General features: G+C 39.6%; 1 protein-coding gene across 3 annotated transcripts in view; it reads left to right on the top strand.

Annotated features, from left to right (window-relative positions):
* Positions 1-11,508, top strand: part of crebbpb (CREB binding protein b) — a 91,690-nt gene extending 80,182 nt beyond the window's left edge. For all 3 annotated transcript variants that reach the window (XM_053673876.1, XM_017493389.3, XM_017493380.3), the window contains 11 exons: positions 66-122; positions 224-301; positions 1,264-1,331; positions 1,473-1,623; positions 1,750-1,896; positions 1,990-2,103; positions 6,390-6,555; positions 6,703-6,870; positions 6,972-7,133; positions 7,943-8,224; positions 8,399-11,508. In XM_053673876.1, the coding sequence (XP_053529851.1) occupies positions 66-122; positions 224-301; positions 1,264-1,331; positions 1,473-1,623; positions 1,750-1,896; positions 1,990-2,103; positions 6,390-6,555; positions 6,703-6,870; positions 6,972-7,133; positions 7,943-8,224; positions 8,399-10,582 (3,577 nt within the window). In that variant the 3' untranslated portion in view covers positions 10,583-11,508. The remainder of the gene's footprint in view (positions 1-65; positions 123-223; positions 302-1,263; positions 1,332-1,472; positions 1,624-1,749; positions 1,897-1,989; positions 2,104-6,389; positions 6,556-6,702; positions 6,871-6,971; positions 7,134-7,942; positions 8,225-8,398) is intronic.
* Positions 11,509-16,354: the final 4,846 nt, after the last annotated feature.

Raw genomic sequence — 16,354 nt, 5'->3', positions numbered from 1 at the left:
CTAATTTCTATCTAGTGTGTGTATACATCTGTTTATTATTTATTAATTAATTATTTTCTCTCCAGTATGATATCAAAGGATCAGTTTGAAAAGAAGAAAAATGACATGTTGGACCCTGAGCCGTAAGTTAAACCACTAGACAAGCATAACACCACATCTGGATTTTGCTCTTACATATATATTTTAATGGAATAACTTTTGTTTCTGTGCTTATCTTTAACAGGTTTGTTGAATGTAAAGACTGTGGGCGTAAGATGCATCAGATCTGTGTGTTACACTATGATGTCATCTGGCCATCAGGGTAGGTTCCCTTGTCTTGATCTGTCAGAATGGCTACTGATAAATTTTAATTTAACAGCTTTTTATTTTATACACACACACACACACACACACAACCCCAATTCCGAAAATATTGGGACAGTATGGAAAATGCTACTAAAAACAAAGAGGTATGATATATGTAAATGTACTTTGACTTGTATTTAAACAAAAAACATATAAAGACAAGGTATTTGATGCTTTACCTAATCAAGTGCATAGTTTTTTGAAGGTAAATGTTTACTTTGAAATTAATGTATGCAACACATTCCAAAAAAGTTGGGACACAGGCAATTTAGGACTAATAGCGATGTGACAAGTTGAAATAAGATGGTGATGTGAAACAGGAGAGGCAATCATCTAATCATAGTATATAAGGAGCCTAGTCCTTCATGAAGGCCCCGTACAGTTGTGCAGCTGAAGAAATGCATAATGGATGAATGGGGGGAAACTCGGCTTGCTAAACATGTTTGGGCACTGAAGACACCAGTTAGTTAAGTGTTATTAAAAGAAACGGTGACATTACACAGTGGTAAACCGTCGACTGTCCCAAAATTTTTGTAGTGTGTTGCAGTCATCAGATTTGACGTGAGTGTATATTTTCAAAAATAAATTCACAAAGTAAAACATCAATGTGTTAATAATGTGTTTTCAATATAGTACAGCGTGAATAGAATTTTCAAATAATTTCAGATAACTTCATGCCGAAACGTCTGCTTAACTGCTGCTTGCCTCCGCTGTAAAATTTTAGCAGTACAGAGTTTACAAACTGCAGTTTTGTCGTCATTCCAGACAAGAGACATTCTTTACACACAGCATGAAATCAATGTGTTTCCCCGCCCTCTTTTGATTGATAGGATATAATTGGCCCTGATCATCGGATGTTTTTAAACCAGCGGTGCATCTCTAACACACATAAAATATTGTGCATGTATCCTTTAACAGATTTTTCTGCGACAACTGCCTCAAGAAGTCAGGGAAAACAAGAAAAGAGAACAAGTTTTCTGCTAAAAGTGAGTCGTTTGACTACTGACTGTTCTATCTATTCAGGATTCAAGTGTTTGGCCTGAATATAGCCTATATATTTTAAAAAGTTATCCAGGAATGATTTAATTAATCTATGTATATTTGATTGTATGTTCTCCCTATTCTAGGATTACAGATTACAAGGCTTGGTACATACATAGAGGACCGTGTAAATAAGTACTTGAAGAGGCAGAACCACCCTGATGCTGGTGAAGTGTTTGTACGGGTGGTGGCAAGCTCAGACAAGATGGTTGATGTCAAACCTGGAATGAAATCTAGGTAAACGAGACATGTCTACATTTATACTATGTCTTCTGTGAGATCTTCCAAAAAGATTCTAGTAATGACCTGTTCTACATACGCGAGCAGTCCTTTTGTCCAGTTTTGATTATTTGGTGTCTTCAGGTTTGTTGACTCAGGGGAGATGGCAGAAAACTTTCCATACAGAACCAAAGCACTTTTTGCGTTTGAAGAGGTAGATGGAGTAGATGTGTGTTTTTTTGGCATGCATGTCCAAGAATATGGATCTGATTGCCCCTTCCCTAACACCAGGTAATGACAGTCAACTAATGAGAATGAAGATGTCATGTTTTATAAGTATAAAAATCTGATCTATTTGTTTCTGTGACTTTCTCTCTTTTTCAGACGTGTTTACATATCATATCTTGACAGCATTCACTTCTTCAGACCTCGGTTGTTGAGAACTGCTGTGTATCATGAAATATTGATTGGTTATCTGGAATATGTCAAGAAACTTGGGTAAGTTTTAAATGCTTGACAAACTGTGATCAGAGTATCTGTAGGTACATTGATCTCTGAAGAGCTGTGCTGTCCACATTACAAATGATAGAAATCAGTTTTTATATTGACAGTGTTTTGTCTTTGTATTGCCTTATTAGAGCTGTGGTTGTAAGATTTCTGAATTGTGCACACTCTGTTTAAAAATAACTAAAAAAAATGCTATTGTTAGCGATATGCAGAAGAACAGTTTATAACATGCATTGTGCTACATCCTTATCCAACATACGGATTAATTGGTCAGCAACAGTTGCCAAGGCTTACACCCGAAAATGCATTCTACTCCCTAAAGAAGAGAACAATGACACCATTCATATACTAATGGTACTGTAAGTAGAGAATGTAATGTGGTTTGGTATGTGCTCCAAGTATTTGTGACTCAGGATAATTATCTGCTGTTATCACCGTTCTCTCAGGTTTACAGAAACAATGAGAATAAAAGCTTCATAATTTTTATCAATCGACAAACCTGTCTGAGTCTGAAATGTACCAACATCAATTGATCAACTCCCTTTTAAAAGTTTGAAATGTAAAAATACATGACAGTCATGTGCCCAGTTATTGGAATGGCAATTCTTTTGTTTTTGCTGTTCACTGAAGACATTAGGGTTTGAGATCAAAAGATGAAAATGTATTGGATCTGATGGTCTTAAAGTAAATAATATTTAGTTGTATATCCCTTTGCTTGAAATAACAACATTAAGCTGGAAACCCACTGACATCACCAAACTTATTTGAATTCTTCTTTTGTGATGCATTTTCAGACTTGTACCACAGCTTCTTTCATTTGTTGTCTGTGTTTGGGGTTCCTCCCTTCAGTCTCTTCTACAGGAGGTGAAAAGCATCCCCAACTGGGTTAAGGTCTTGTAATTGACTTGGTCAGTCTAAAACCTTCCGCTTTTCCCACCTGATTAAATCCTTGACCGTTTGACTGGATGCATTTCTCTGTAAATTGGCAGACAGAATGTTTCTGTAGACTTCTGAATTCAATCCGCTGCTACCATCACGTGTTACATCAACAATAAAGATTAATGAGTCTGTTCCAAAAGCATCCATACAAGCCTAAATCATGACACTACTTCTATCATGTATGACCGATGAGCTTGTATGTTTTTTTTGGATCATGGGCAGATCCTTTCCATCTCCATACTTTTGGCTTTTTCATCACTTTGGTAGAAGTTAATTTTGATTCCAAAACATCTATGGCTCATCTCTGTATTTCTTTTAGTGAATTCCAAACTGACCTTCCTATTCTTACTGCTGATGTGGTTTGCGTCTTCTGTTATGGCCTCTACATTTCTGCTCTCAAACTTTTCTTTAAATGGTGGTTTGTGATGCCTTCACTCCTGCCCTGTAGAGGTTGTTGGTGATGTCACTGACTGTTTTGGAGTCTTTTCTTTACAGGTGTAACAATGACTATGTTTACATGGACAGCAATAATCTAATTATTGACCTTAATCTAAGTAAGGTAATAATGTGATTAAGGTGTTTACATGAGTCGCTTTTAGAATACTCCAGTCATGTACCCGTTTTACATGTTATTGATCATAATTAGATTAAGAGCCTGCGTCATTACGTCACCGCGCCACGCCGTCCAACGCCCCTCCAGAATTTCACGTATAACATGCAGTTCGTCCTCGTTATGGTACCGTATACAGTTTTGGGTGTTTTTATTTAAATTTTTTACGAACGCTTCAAGTGCAGTTAATTATTAGTCATGCTACACGTGCAAATAGATGACTGCTTGAAGCCGTGGGCTGCGTCTCAAATCGCATACTTACCTACTGTATAGTAGCCGAGATGCATGTATTTTTCCCCACTACAGGCCTATAGTAGGCAAGTATGCAGTTTGGGACACAGCCGAACTCTCTTGTTCGCCGTAAAGCGTAAAACTGCCGTGTGTGATCGTGTCCTGTCGCAAAATGTGGTGAAAATGCTCACACGACGTTCATAATGTGATTAAGGTGTTTACATGTCTGTAATGCACGTCCATAATACGATTAAAACAGGAGTAATCCACCTGTCTTAATTTGATTAGAGCTTAATTCGATTATGACCATAATTAGATTAAGGTTGCTCTTTACATGGTAGTTTCTTAATCAAATCATGGTCTTAATTAGATTAAGAGTGGATTATTGTTGTCCATGTAAACGCAGTCAATGTTGTCATCAACTGCTGCTGTTTTCCTTTGGCGACCTAGTCAATAGCTGCGTTTACATGGACAACAATAATCCACTCTTAATCCGATTAAGACCATACTTTGATTAAGAAACTACCATGTAAACAGCAATTTTTACTTACCTTAATATAATTAAGGTCATAATCGAATTAAGACAGGTGGAGTACTCACTACTACTCAGTACTTACTATGTAAACACCTTAATCACATTATGAGCGTCGTGTGGGAGTTTTCACTGCATTTTGCGACAGGACACGATCACACACGGCAATTTTACGTTTTATGGCAAACAAGAGAGCATGGCTGCGTCCCAAACCGCAAACTTTCCTACTATAGGCCTGTAGTGGGGAAAAATACATGTGTCTCGGCTACTATATAGACGGTAACTACGCGATTTGAGACGCAGCCCATGGCTTCAAGCAGTTGTCTATTAGCACGTACAGCATGACAAATAATTCACTGCACTTAAAGCATTCGTAAAAATAAATAAATAAAAACACCCAAAACTATACAGTACCGTAACGAAGACGAACTGTATGTTGATACGTGAAATTCTGCAGGGACGTCGGATGGCGTGGCGCGGTGACGTAATGACGCGGGCTGTTAATTTAATTATGTTCTATAACATGTAAAATGGGAACATGACAGGAGTATTCTAAAAGCAACTCATGTAAACACCTTAATCACATTATTATCTTAATCAGAGTAAGGTCAATAATTAGATTATTGCTATCCATGTAAACGTAGTCAATGCCTTGTTAGTACACCAGTGTTGTTTTTTTTTTTTCCCAGGGCATTCTGATTTGTTTTATTGGCTATGTGGAATGCTTGTGTAATAACTCTGATAGATTTTCCCTCTTTTCTTAGTTTCAGAATAGCCTGTATGTTGGTGTATTCTGTTTAACAACACGTGCAGTCTTCACAAGCAAAACCCAAGAGTAAACATTTAGAGCTATGAATGGTTTAAACAATCAATTTAACAGGACACACCTGGGCAACAAATAACACCTGTCAGTGACATGTTCTTCAAAAAATGTTGTTGTTTTTTTAAAGAAAACTAGATGTAAATATCAGGAAATGAAAACTGAAATTCTGATCTACTGTTTCATATTCATCTTTTGATCTCAAACCCATATGTCTTCAGTTTATAGCAAACAGAAATTGGCCTTGCCATTCCAATACTTTGAGAGGGGACTGTATTTGGACACTGACAAAGTTATTGTTTAGCTGACTACCACAATACATTAAAGTTTAAATTCTATATGAGAAATCGAATAAGCTCAAAGTGCAGACTTTCAGAGTTGAGGGTATTTACATCTAAATCCGGTGAACAGTGTAGGAATTACTGCACTTGTGTGTGGTCCACCCCTTTTTAAGGGACCAAAAGTAATTGGACAGACTAACACAATTATAAATTAAATTGTCATTTTAAATACTTGGTAGCAAAACATTTGCAGACTGCCTAAAGTCTGGAACCCATAGACATCACTGAAAACTGGGTTTCTTTGAATGCTTTTCCATGTGTTTATTGCAGCTGTCTTTAGTTCCTGCTTGTTCTTGGGACTTTTTTTGCCTTCAGTTTTACCATCAGCAAGAGAAATGCATGCTCAATTGTATTCAGGTCAGGTGATTGACTTGGCTATTGCAGAATATTCCACTTCTTTGCCTTAAAGTTTTGGGTTGCGTTCGAAGTGCGCTTCAGGTCATTGTCTTTTATGAAGTACACTTGGACTTTTTTTTGCGACAAGCTTATGTGCTCTCTTCACTGTCAGTGCTCGGTCCTCTGTGCTTTAATGTGTACAAAATACTGAAATGTTTCACTTGGTGCCTTTTGGGTCAGATTTTCGCTACCCAGCCCAACTCCTGATTGGCTGGGGCTCTTGCCAGTGTAGTCTGACTTCTTTCATAATTGACATTTGGGCGTGATTATATTTGACTTATCCAAGCTGATGGATGTGTACGAATGATCTGCTAATTCCATCTCCTGACTCAAAAATCTTGTTTTTTTTCCATTTTTTAACAAAAATTGTACATGCTGTAGCTTTAATGTAAGTTTCCCTATATCCAGGTATGTGACCGGTCACATCTGGGCCTGCCCACCAAGTGAAGGAGATGACTATATATTTCACTGTCACCCTCCTGATCAGAAGATACCGAAGCCCAAAAGACTTCAAGAGTGGTACCGCAAAATGCTGGACAAAGCCTTTGCAGAAAGAATACTTCATGACTATAAGGTAAGATGATGGAGCAGTACCACCGTATGATACTGTATGAAACAGTACAAATGATTGAGCCCACTTACCTCTAGTAGCCTTCTGGCATTCTGCTGGTCAGTTCATTGGTATCAGGTAAAAATACTTTAAATACATTTCTTGTTACAGGACATCTTTAAACAGGCTACAGAGGATCGAATTAAAAGTGCCTATGAGCTGCCGTATTTTGAGGGGGACTTCTGGCCCAATGTTTTGGAGGAAAGCATTAAGGAGCTTGAGCAGGAGGAGGAGGAAAGGAAGAAGGAGGAGAGTACAGCCTCCTCTGAGACAGTAGAGGCAAGACTATGATACATAAAAATGAATACATGAAATGAGTTGTGGCAACGCTTTAAAAAAAAAAAAAAAGGTAAAATCTATTAATTTTTTTTTTTCTGAAGGGGACCCAAGCTGATAGCAAGAATGCCAAAAAGAAGAACAACAAGAAGACTAATAAGAACAAGAGCAGCATGAGCCGAGCTAACAAGAAGAAGCCAGGGATGCCAAATGTAGCAAATGATCTGTCCCAGAAGCTCTATGCAACTATGGAGAAGCACAAGGAGGTGAGTTCTACAACAGAGCTTGTGAGTGGAGAGGAGCTCTGATAATTCCACTGGAGCAGAGAGCGCCTTTCTTAAGATTCCCTTCCGCTCCCTCAGACTGCTCAGCACCGCTAGCTCAACCCAGAATGCACTTTTTTATATGCTGGTATGAGAAAATGTGAAATAAGCAATATGTCTAAAGTTATTTTCAAACATTGTTTTAATGAAGTTGCAAACTTTATACATACATGCATAGTAAAGATCTAAGACTAACAAATCAGATATTCTTTTTCAGTTATTGACTTTTAAAGTTTACCAAGGGGCTACCTAGACATCTGTTAAATTAATCAATTTTAAAAATTTATAAAAATTAATAAAAGGCACAGCTTGTAACAGAATGTCACCCACAAATATCATAAATGTTATCTCAACTACTGTAATTAAGGCATCAAGCAGTGTATTACAAACACAAACAAGTATACTACAGAAAAATTTCATGTCAGGGTGAGATTTGAGTGAACTTTTTTGTAACAGTGAGCATGAACAGTGCATGAGTGCAGCATTCGCTCGGCCTGTGAGCGATTCAGCGGAGCGCAGACGCATAGATTGGAATATTGAGTCCAGTACCACATCGTTCTGCTTCGTTCACATGCTCCGTTTTACAACAGCTTGTAGATACATATAGTTTCAAGTTTATTTGTGTGCAGAAAATGTCAAGGACAGTTGTACATTGAAATGCTTATTGTGAGCATATTTCACATACAACATTTCTAAACTCCTAAAATCAATGTATATTTATTGCTTTCTTCCAACCTTTTGATTCAATCTAGGTTTTCTTTGTAATCCACCTCTATGCTGGTCCTGTGATCAATACTCTGCCCCCTATTATGGACCCTGACCCTTTACTCACCTGTGACCTGATGGATGGCCGTGATGCCTTCCTAACGTTAGCACGGGACAAGCATTGGGAGTTCAGTTCCCTGCGCCGCTGCAAGTGGAGCACTATGTGTATGTTGGTAGAGCTGCATAACCAGGGTCAGGACCGTTTTGTCTACACCTGCAATGAGTGCAAGCACCATGTAGAGACACGTTGGCACTGCACTGTCTGTGAGGTCAGTTCATGTGTGCAGTTGGGACCCTGACTCCACTTGCCAGATTTCATGATTTAATACTTTGAAATAGCAATTGAGAAGTGATATATTTTGCTACGCAAACAAGCTTTTATATAATTTAATGAAAGTTAGTATCAAGGTATCAAAAATTGATTTTTAATTGTTTTCTTCCAGGACTTTGACCTATGCATTAATTGCTACAATTCTAAGGGTCATGAACATCAGATGGTGAAATGGGGCCTTGGCCTTGATGATGACAACAGCAACCAGAATAGCGAGGCCTCCAAGAGCCCACAGGAAAGCAGGCGCCTGAGCATTCAGCGTTGTATCCAATCACTGGTACATGCCTGCCAGTGCCGCAACGCTAACTGCTCACTACCATCTTGCCAGAAAATGAAGCGGGTGGTGCAACACACCAAAGGCTGCAAGCGCAAGACCAACGGGGGCTGCCCTGTGTGCAAACAGCTCATTGCCTTGTGCTGCTACCATGCCAAGCACTGCCCAGAGAACAAGTGTCCTGTGCCCTTCTGCCTCAATATCAAGCATAAGCTGCGCCAGCAGCAGCTCCAGCAGCGGCTACAACAAGCCCAGTTGATGAGGCGGCGCATGGCGCTCATGCAGGGCCGGACCATGCAAAAACCCCTGCCTTCCCCCAGCTCAGGGGCTCCTGGTACCCCAAACTCTCAGCAACAGCAGCCCAGTACACCACAGACACCTCAGCCATTACCGAACCAGCCCCAAGTGTCAAACCAGAACATGGCTGCCATGCCCCAAGCCTTCGCCAACAATGGACGCAGCAGCCAGCCACCTACACCAGGCTCCCAGGGTAAACAAGGTCCTCAATCCTCACCCCGACATCAGCAACCATCTCCCCTGCCCATGCCTCCACAGCCAACAACACCACAACAGCAACCGACACTAGCTGCCTTGCAGGTTGCGCGGAGTATAGAGATGACAACCAAATCAAAGCAACAGCCGCAGCCCGACTTCAGAGTCAACATTAATGGCATGCCCATGAACCAGTCTCGCATGGTGGCACCCATGCAGATGATGGGGCCCCGAGGTCCTCAGCAGGGAATGCAATCTGGGTCATGGGGTGCTGGGATGCAAGGCCCCATGCAGAATCCACAGGCCCCTCAGCCACAGCAGGTGCCAACACAGCCGTCCACTATGGTATCTCAACAGCCTCAGGTAACCCAGTCACCTCAGCAGTCTCCTCTGATGCAGAGGGCTATGATACAGCAGCAGCAACCCCGGCCCATACAGGGGGTCATGCCACTTCAGCCAGTGCCACCTCAAGCCCCACAGCAAATTGACGTGGCCCAGAGAGGGGCAGGCAGCAGCATTGCGCCAGGTGCCCTCCAGGAGCTATTACGCAAATTGAAGTCACCAAGTTCACCTCAGCAGCAGCAGCAGGTCCTCAACATTCTCAAGTTAAACCCTCACTTGATGGCTGCGTTCATCAAACAACGAACAGCAAAGTATCAGGCCAGCCAGCCCCAGCAAGCCCAGCAGCAACAGAACCCGCAAGCTATGATCGGAGTCCAGACAGGTTTGCAGAATATGTCTGCCATGCAGAGTGCCCCAGTGATGAGGCCGGGGATGCAACCTCAGCAAGCTTTAGGGCCACAGGGCCAACTCATGAATGCTGCACACAATGGCAACCAACAGCTTTATCGCCGACAGCTCATGCGCCAAATGCAGCAACAGCAGCAGCAAGGAGCCTTGGCTCCTGGCCAGGGGAGGTTTCCCCAGCCTCAAAGTACAGCTAGCTACTCTCAAATTCGCATGCAGCAGCAACTGACCATGGGCAGTGGGCCCATGATGCAAGGTGTGGCCCAAATAGGCCAACCTGGAATGAACATGGACCCAACCCAGAACATGATGCAACAGCGCATGTTGCAGCAACAGCTACCACAGCAGATGCTGAAGCAGCAGATAGGATCACCACCTCAAGCCACCTCAATGAGCCCTCAGCCCCATATGCTCCCAGGACAGCAGCAAGGCTCACATTTACCTGGACAGACCATGGTCAATGCATTGAGCAACCAAGTAAGGTCACCTGCCCCAGTGCAATCGCCCCGTCCCCCTTCACAGCAGCCCCCACATTCCAGTCCATCCCCACGCATGCAGCCCCAGCCCTCTCCCCAGCATACTTCGCTGCACTCCAGCTCCCCCCACCCTGCACTGATTGGACCAATGACAGGCTCCATGGAACAGGGCCATCTGTGTACGCCAGAGCAGAGCACGATGCTCTCTCAGCTTAACACGCCAAACCATAGAGGGCTGACAAATGACTTGAGTATGGTGGGAGATACCACCGGAGACACATTAGAGAAGTTTGTGGAAGGATTGTAGCAATGAGAGATGATAGAGAGGTGTTCACATTCATGCAGATATATATATATATATATATATATATATATATATATATATATATATATATATATATATATATATATATTTCAGACAAAGGATGTGAATGGTTTACAAACCAGTGGACTGCTATTTTTTCCTATTTATGCTTGTATGTGGATGAATCTCTCAATCATTCTTTCCCCCTTTTGTATGTCCTGCCAGCAATGAAAATAATTTTGCCCTGTATTTTGTTTAGAGAAAAAAATTCCTCGGGTCTGGACTTACAATGGAAATTTATTGTTTCATTACTGAAGACTTTTTTTTTTTTTTTTTTTTTTTTTTTTTCCTCCATTTTAGATGCGAGTTTGTGTTCAGAGACTGTAAGATAAGTCATGTGTTAAATCAGTGATGAGTCATCATTCCTTTCTGATGTTTATTCACATGTTAGATTGTAAACATGCCTTTAGAGATGCACCATTTTTTCTCCAATCCAAGGTGCCTGTATAGAAGGACCAGTGTTTATTTGTACAGAAAGGATCTCTTCTACAAAAGAGGTGAGGAGTTGTAATTGGTTTTATTTTTAAGGTGCCCAAATACATAATTTATAGGCCTGCATTGCGTACGTTTCAATGTGTAGAACTCTGCTTGGTGTCTTCTTTGATTTGTCAGTGAAAAGCTTATCTCTTTCTAGGTAAGAGTCAGAGGTATCTGACTGCTGATTTGTGCAAAGAGAGTGCTTTACCCATTTTTTTCCCCTACATGAGGCTTTTCCCTCCTTAAACTTGAATTAAGCAATGTAAATCATGCAGATTGCGATACTGTACATATGAGGACAAACAATTTGAGATCGTTGTATATACTGATTAAAAGAACTTGTTTCATACTTCTATACCATATTGTTAAATAAACTGTGTGCAACAGTCAAATATGTGCTCTGTTGAATCCCTCGCCAAATAGCAGTCCTGACAGTTCCTCATGTACTTTAACTGACCAGTTCAGCAAATTGATTCATTCATCTTCAGTAATCGGTTTATCCTGGTTAGGGCCACATTAAATCTGGAGCCTATCCCAGGAACACAGGGGCAAGGCCAGAATACACCTTGGTTATGACATCGGAAGGCAACACACACAAAATTCCCACCTACCTTTCAGGTGGTGGAAGGAAGCTGGAAAACCTGGAGGTTCCTACATGGACACACAGTCAAGACAAAGAATGTACACCCTCCTTAAATTCTAAGTTTTTATTTAACAGGGGCTAAATAACAATAGTGTGGTCCTCATGTTCTACAAAGAAACTCGGTTGACAATAAAACATAAAAATAAAAACATATTTCAGTATGTAGTAATTTCTCGGGCATTCAGAAACCAGGTGGGCAAAAATAAATACACCCTGTAATTCAGTAAAATGTAGAACCACATCCAGCAACAATAACTTTAAGTAAACTTGTTCCGTAGGAGGTTTTCTTTATAACATTGCTTCAGTTCATTGGTGTTTGAGGGCATTAATTTGCACAGCTGTCTTCAGATGCTGCCACAGCGTCCCAATGGGGTTGAGTACTGGACATTGACTTGACTTTTTCCTAGTCAAACTTTCATGAAAAGCATACTTGGTCAGTCTTTTTCAGATTGTACTCTCATGAATCTAAACATTTAACGTGCTTACTGAGATCTGTAGGTCACATGATGTAGCTCGTGGGTTTTTCGTTATATCCCTGAGCATAAAACGTTCTGACTTTGGACTGAACTTGCTGCGATGGCCACACTCTACATATTGAAATCTGCTGTGTTTTGTGTCATCACCTTAGGTTATTTTTGTTGATCTAAGTTTGTTGATCTAAGTTTTTGAGGACCACACTTGTTATTTATGCCCTGATAGAAAAATAAATAAATAAATAAAAACATTGAAAGAATTGAAGGAGAAGCATGTGGGATTAACAGTTTGAGAGTATTAACATACAAATTAGGGCAGAGTACATATAATATAAACATCTATAATATTACACTTATTTCATGTCTCCTCCATACAATATGCTTTCTTGAGTATCAACACCAAAGGTCAATGAACAACATTCGTGAATTTTGTGTTGCACAAAACAAACACAGTTCATTCATCCTTATCTTCCATATAATGGCCCTCTCACTCCAGGCTTTTTCACCAGGTGGTCCAAACATATTTACTATAGTTTATTTCATCGTGCTCAACTGATTCTCTCTCCCATTCAAACTCTTCTCTCTTTCTTGCCTTTTTTTTTTTTTTTTACCATCAACAAAAATGTGACCACCTGTGTCAGTGCAATAAAAAAAAATGAAAGCAGTACAGTAAAAGCCCATAGTGGCTTGAGAATCTGCATAAATGACCACTAAAACACATTTACAAACATTACATATCACTCTGTGTAATTCTTGAAGTTTCTATTTGTAATAAACATTAGAATAACATAACTGTGCATATAATACTTAGCAAGTTCTAGTGGATATAAAAAGTCTACACACCCCTGTTAAAATGGATGGTTTTTGTGATGTAAAAAAATAATAATTAAACCAAGATCAATCATATCAGATCTTTCTCCACCCTCAATGTTAAAGTGCAATGGATAAAAATTAAGAGAAAAACAATCAAACATTTTAGGGAAAAACAGGAAAAATAAAATGGTTGCATAAGTGTGCACACCCCTAAACTAAAACTTTTTTGAAGCGCCTTTTGATTTTATTACACTATTCAGTCTTTTTGAACAAGAATCAGCATGCTCACTTTCAAATTCATTCCTGTCAGTCAACAATGATTGACCAATCAACTTGAGGTTCATAACTTTTTTTGGCATGTTGATTTTTGTGAAAATCGGACAATTGTTATGTTTGACCACAAGGTGGTGCTGTTCCACAACTGTGCACTCAAGTCATGAAGTCAGTGACATGTACTAGGTTTGATCTGAATTGGCTAACACATTATTGAGATATAGCCTCATGTCATTTTCTTGATCACGTTCTTTAAGAATGGTTTGGTTTATCAAAAAGCTTTAGGTAACTTTTTGCCAGCATTGTCTGAAGATGATCTGATTAAATTTTCATGAAAATCAGACACATTGTGTATGAGCAGTTTGAAAAAGTAGCTTTTCAAAGCATTTCAAAATGGTGGACAGGAAGTTCAGCCAACTATGGTATAATTAGTATCATTGTTCTTGGCATGAGCCGAGAAGACCATAGGCAAAAGTGAAATACAGCATTTTACAACTTAATTCAAAATGGCCAAAACCCCAAATGGCCAACCTTAGAATGCCGGAATGCCCCACAGAATCTAAAGAGACCAGTTTCATGATTTTAGGACTAACCGTTTAGAACTTATAAGTAAAAATGTGATTTTTCATATCTTGTGAACAGTAGGTGCCGCTGTTCTGAAATTGTGCAGGTACCCTCAATTCATGATCGCTTTGACAGATACTAAGCTCAATTCAATTCAATTTATTTTATTTGTATAGCACTTTTAACAATGGGCCAAATGTCCCAAATCAGCGTTACAGAAATATATAAATTAAGGATATAGATTTTATATGTATGAATTTATCCCTAATGAGCAAGCCAGAAGTGACGGTGGTGAGGAAAAACTCCCTGAGACGATATGAGGAAGAAACCTTCAGAGGAACCAGACTCAAAAGGGAATCCAACCTCATCTGGTGACACCAGATATATAAATAAATCCCTTCTATAAATGTGCCAATATTACATGATGAAATAGTGATGTGTAACTAGGAAATGTATTACAGTTTTTAAATGAAGTCTGTTTTGTTGAAATTATCCACTGTTCACTTCAGTCCTAAAGCTGTCATAGAAACTGTAGTCCTAGCCATCATAACATAGCTGTTCGTATGGATTGAGGTTCAAAGAAATCTTTATGGTTTTTAAGTGGTACCATCCTCAGTAATCTCAATGATCTTTATGCTGCACCATGTGGGGTCATCCTCAGCAGCATGTGACTTCCATTTGATGAGAACTCCAACCAGAAGTAGGGCATCAGGTGGACTGGGCAGGTCCAGAGAGCAGAAGGGGTCACTGTAGCTCGACAGAGAGAGAGAGGGGGAAAGAGAGACAGAGATTATTAGGTATGCTTATTGTCCCGTAATGGTTAAGGACAATGTACTTTGCATGAGTGCAAGCAGGGACTCTGGTAAGACGAGCTATGACAGCATAACTAAAAGTGAAAGCCAGAAGGTAACACATACCTAAGTGCGCCCTGGGACATAAGGGGGCCAGCCTCTCCATCAACAAACCTGGGTGAACGCGTGAAAGTGGGGAGGAGACAACATCCAAACATCCCAGTTCACCACAACACTATGCCTGCGAGCTCTCTAGATCTGCTCCCTTACCTAAGAAAAAACTATTCACAAAAGGCTTGACTAAACATATGTGTTTTCAGCCTGTTATTGGAAGGCTGTTCCATAACTGTGATACTTTGTAGGAGAAAGCTCTCCCCCCTGCTGTAGCCTTCACTATTTGAGGTACCAACAAACAGCCTGCACCTTTTGATCAATGTAGGCGTGGCAGATCATAAAAGACCAAAAATTTGCTCAGGTACTGTGGAGTGTGACTATTCAGTGCTTTATAGTTCACTAGTATTATTTTTATAATCAATGTGAAATTAAGAGGTTTTCTATAGTTCAGGAAGCTCTCCTTCAATATTGTTTGTAATAATACTAATTTGGTTTGACGACATTTACGTTCTAATTGTCGAGTGGTGTGTTTTAAGGTGTGTGTGTGATCGTTATACCATGGTGCTAGCTTTTTCTCTCTACTTATTTTTCTTTTAAGAGGAGCTACCTTATCTAGTGTGTAGTGGAACGTTGAGTCTAAGCTTTCAGTTGCCTGATCAAGTTCTTTGGGATCAGACTGTGATTCATCATAGTTGATATCTCTGTGAGGTTATTGATAAAACTCTTTGCAGTAGCTGTGAATGTACGTTTGACACGGTATAGTGGCAAAGTGCAATTATAATGATCAATACGCAATTTAAAAGAAATGAGATAATAATCCAAGATAGCCTCAGACTGTGGAAATTTGGTTATATTTTTCTATATTTAATATGCATGTTAGTATAAGGTCAAGAGTTTGACCACCATTATGAGTGGGTCCTATTATATTCTGATTGACCCCCACTCAATCTAGAACCACCGTTCTCAGAGGGTCTTTCGGGTTATCAAAATGAATATTAACTCTTAAATGCGTGTATGTTTCGCTAATCATTATTACATTTTTGGGTCGTTAGCGATCTGGAGTTTATATCTAACGTGGATGGATCTCTAAACCGCCCAATAGTATAAAACTGTTTTGTTTTATTAACAATTACAAAATAATAAAATGCAGCATATTTCGTTATATTTTGACATTTTATGTCAATAAACATTAAACAATATACATCATTAAAATTGTGCACTTATAATTCATGCACTAAAATAGTGAAAGTACTGTAGCATTTTCATTCAATCGTTTCAGCCGCCATAACAAAATTAAAATCTTTACAATATTCAATATTTTCGTAATTAAAGTAATTTTATAATGCATCATTTTCATGGCTAAAAACAGGGACTGTTCTGGGGCTCAGCCCAGATTCTTCTCCATGTTTTTTTTTCCAGCTCAGCTAGTAGCCTTCCATAAAGTTTTGCTTTATGGAAGGTGAGGTAACTTGGCTATCAATGTATGACATGATCAGAAAAAGTTGGATTTATCATAACACTTGCCTTGGGTGTTTATATGGGTGTTTTTATGTTCACTGTTTATAGG

The sequence above is a fragment of the Ictalurus punctatus genome, chromosome 2, assembly GCF_001660625.3.
Source record: "Ictalurus punctatus breed USDA103 chromosome 2, Coco_2.0, whole genome shotgun sequence".
NCBI lineage: Eukaryota > Metazoa > Chordata > Actinopteri > Siluriformes > Ictaluridae > Ictalurus > Ictalurus punctatus.
This window is presented reverse-complemented; position numbering and strand designations above follow the sequence as displayed.